Source organism: Eimeria mitis, genomic scaffold, assembly GCF_000499745.2.
Source record: "Eimeria mitis Houghton genomic scaffold, Emh_scaff4839, whole genome shotgun sequence".
NCBI lineage: Eukaryota > Apicomplexa > Conoidasida > Eucoccidiorida > Eimeriidae > Eimeria > Eimeria mitis.
Window position 1 is genome coordinate 1 of NW_013573139.1, and position 2,477 is coordinate 2,477.

Below are 2,477 nucleotides of genomic sequence, written 5' to 3' on the forward strand. Positions count from 1 at the left end.
TATATATATATATATATATGTGTGTGTGTGTGTGTGTGTGAGAGCAGCAGAGAGAGAAAGGAAGACCAGCTTTGTCTCTTTTGTTTTTGTTTTATCTTTTTATTTATTTTTAATTATATAAATATTTTTTATTGTAAATATAAATATAAATACAGAGAAAAACTGCAGCAGCAGCAAAGCGCTGCTTCTATTACTGCTGCTGCTGCTGCTGCTGCTGCTGCTGCTGCTGCTGCTGCTGCTGCTGCTGCTGCTGCAGCAGAGACAGTTGAGGTGTATAGGCACCTCAACTATAGACCATTGGCTCTGTCTCCTTTTTTTTTTGTTTTTTTTTCTTTCTTTTCTTTTTTTAAAATATATATATTTTTTATTTATTAGAGTTAAATAAATATAATTATATACAAAAAATAAACGTTTTTGTTGCTGCTGCTGCTGCTGCAGCAACACAGCAGCAGCAACAAGAAGACAGCCGATGCTGCTGCAGCAGCAGACAGCAGCACTCACCATCTGTCTCCTCTCCCGTATTAATATCAACAATATAAAATAAAATAAAATAAAATAAAATAAAATAAAATAAAATAAAATAAAATAAAAAATAATATAATATAATTTATTTTATATATTTTATACACCAGGGCAATAAACATATATATTTAGCCTCAAGGAGGAGACAGAAGGAGACAGAAGACAGAAGCGCTGCCGACGACCAGCAGCAGCAGCAGCAGCAACAGCAGCAACAGCAGCAGCAGCAACAACAACAACAACAACAGCAGCAGCAACGGCGGTGCAGCAGCAGCAGCAGCAGAAGTACAAACAGCAGCTGTAGAGCAGCAGCAGCAGCAGCAGCAGCAGCAGCAGCTGCTGCACAGCAGCAGGGCAGCAGCAACAAGAGTACAACAGAAGCAGCACCAGGAGCAGCAGCAGCAGCACTACTGCAGCAAAAACAGCAGCAGCAACGGTGCATCAGCAGCAGCAGCAGCAGCAACAGCAGCAGCAGCAGCAGCAGCAGTAAGAGGAGCCCTTCCTCAGCATTTGTTTGTCTGTATATTGTTTTTTTGTGTTTATATCTCTCCTTATTTATTATTTATTTATTTATTTATTTATTTATTTATTTATTTATTTATTTATTTATTTTATTTATAAAAGGAGACAGTTGTCTCCTTTTTATGCTATGTATTGAACAGCAGAATGAGGTGCCTATACACCTGGTGGGGTGTATCGGCAGCTCTTGCTGCTGTCTGTCTCCTTTCTCTGTCTCCTTCTCTTTCTGTTGCTCTTCGTGTTGTTTCTCTCTCTCCTGCTGCTGGCTCCATACAAGCGGGAGGAGACAGCAGCAGCAGCAGCAGCACAAGGAAGAGGAGCAGACGCAGCAGCAGCAGCAGCAGCAGCAGCAGCAGCAGCAACAGCAGCAGCAGCAACGATGATGAGACATCAGGCCCACCGAAGAAGAAAAAAAAAAGGAAGAGAATAAGAGGTAAGTTAAAGAAAGCAGCAGCAAAAGCAACAGCAGCAGCAGCAGCAGCAGCAGCAAAGACAGCAGCAAAAAAAAAAAATATAAAACCGGGGGGGATAAACCCTGACGATGAAACAGCAGAAGCGATGCTAGGAGAGGTGCAGGAGGCTGTCTTTTATTTACCTAAACAAACAAAACAAACTGCAGCAACACAGCAGCACACAGACACACACACCAGCACCAGCAGCAGCAGCAGCAGCAGCAGCAGCAGCAGCAGCAGCAGCAGCAGCAGCAGCAGCAGCAGCAGTAGTAGTAGTAGTAGTGGTAGCAGCATAAGCGACAGCAGCGACAGCAGCGACACTGAGAGCAGCAGCAGTAGCAGCAGCACGAAACGCAGAAGAAGCAGCAGGAAACGCAGAAGAAGCAGCAGCAAAAAACGCAGCAGCAGCAGCAGCAGCAGCAGCAGCAGCAGCAACAGCAGCAGCAGCAGCAAGAAGCGGAGCTTGAAGCAGAAAGTAAAGGCGCTGCTGCTGCCCCCCGGTGTCTCCGTCGGCATTGATCCTTCCTTCCCTCCTCCTCCTGCTGAGGTGCTAGCAGCAGAAGGAGACAACAAGCAGCAACCACCACCAGCAGCAGCAGCAGCAGCAGGAGACAGTGATGATGATATGTCTTGGCCCCCTCCTCCTCCTCCAGAAGCAACAGCAGCAGCAGCAGCAGCAGCAGCAGCAGAAGACAGAGAGCAGCAGCTTTCTCCTGCTTCACCTATACCGCCCCCCCCACCCCCGCAACACACAAAACCAAACAGACAGCAGCAGGGGCCCGCGCCTCCTGCTGCTGCAGCAGCAGCAGCAGCAGCAGCAGCAGCAGCAGCAGCAGAGCCTCCTCCTCCTCCCCCTCTCCCAGAAGAAAAGAAAAAGAAGAAATCACTAAAACTAAAACTAAAAAAAATAAAAACAAAAAAAACAAAAAAAAATACAACAACCCCACCACCAGAACCACCCCCGCCCCCGCCCCCCCCGCCCCCGCC

General features: G+C 46.6%; 1 protein-coding gene across 1 annotated transcript in view; it reads left to right on the top strand.

The window, feature by feature from the left end:
- Window positions 1-1,185: 1,185 nt before the first annotated feature.
- EMH_0078020 (uncharacterized protein) overlaps window positions 1,186-2,477 on the top strand; it is a gene marked incomplete at both ends in the record, with an annotated part of 2,776 nt that continues 1,484 nt past the window's right edge. The window contains one exon of the mRNA XM_013499940.1: window positions 1,186-2,117. Coding sequence (XP_013355394.1) covers window positions 1,186-2,117 — 932 coding nt within the window. The remainder of the gene's footprint in view (window positions 2,118-2,477) is intronic.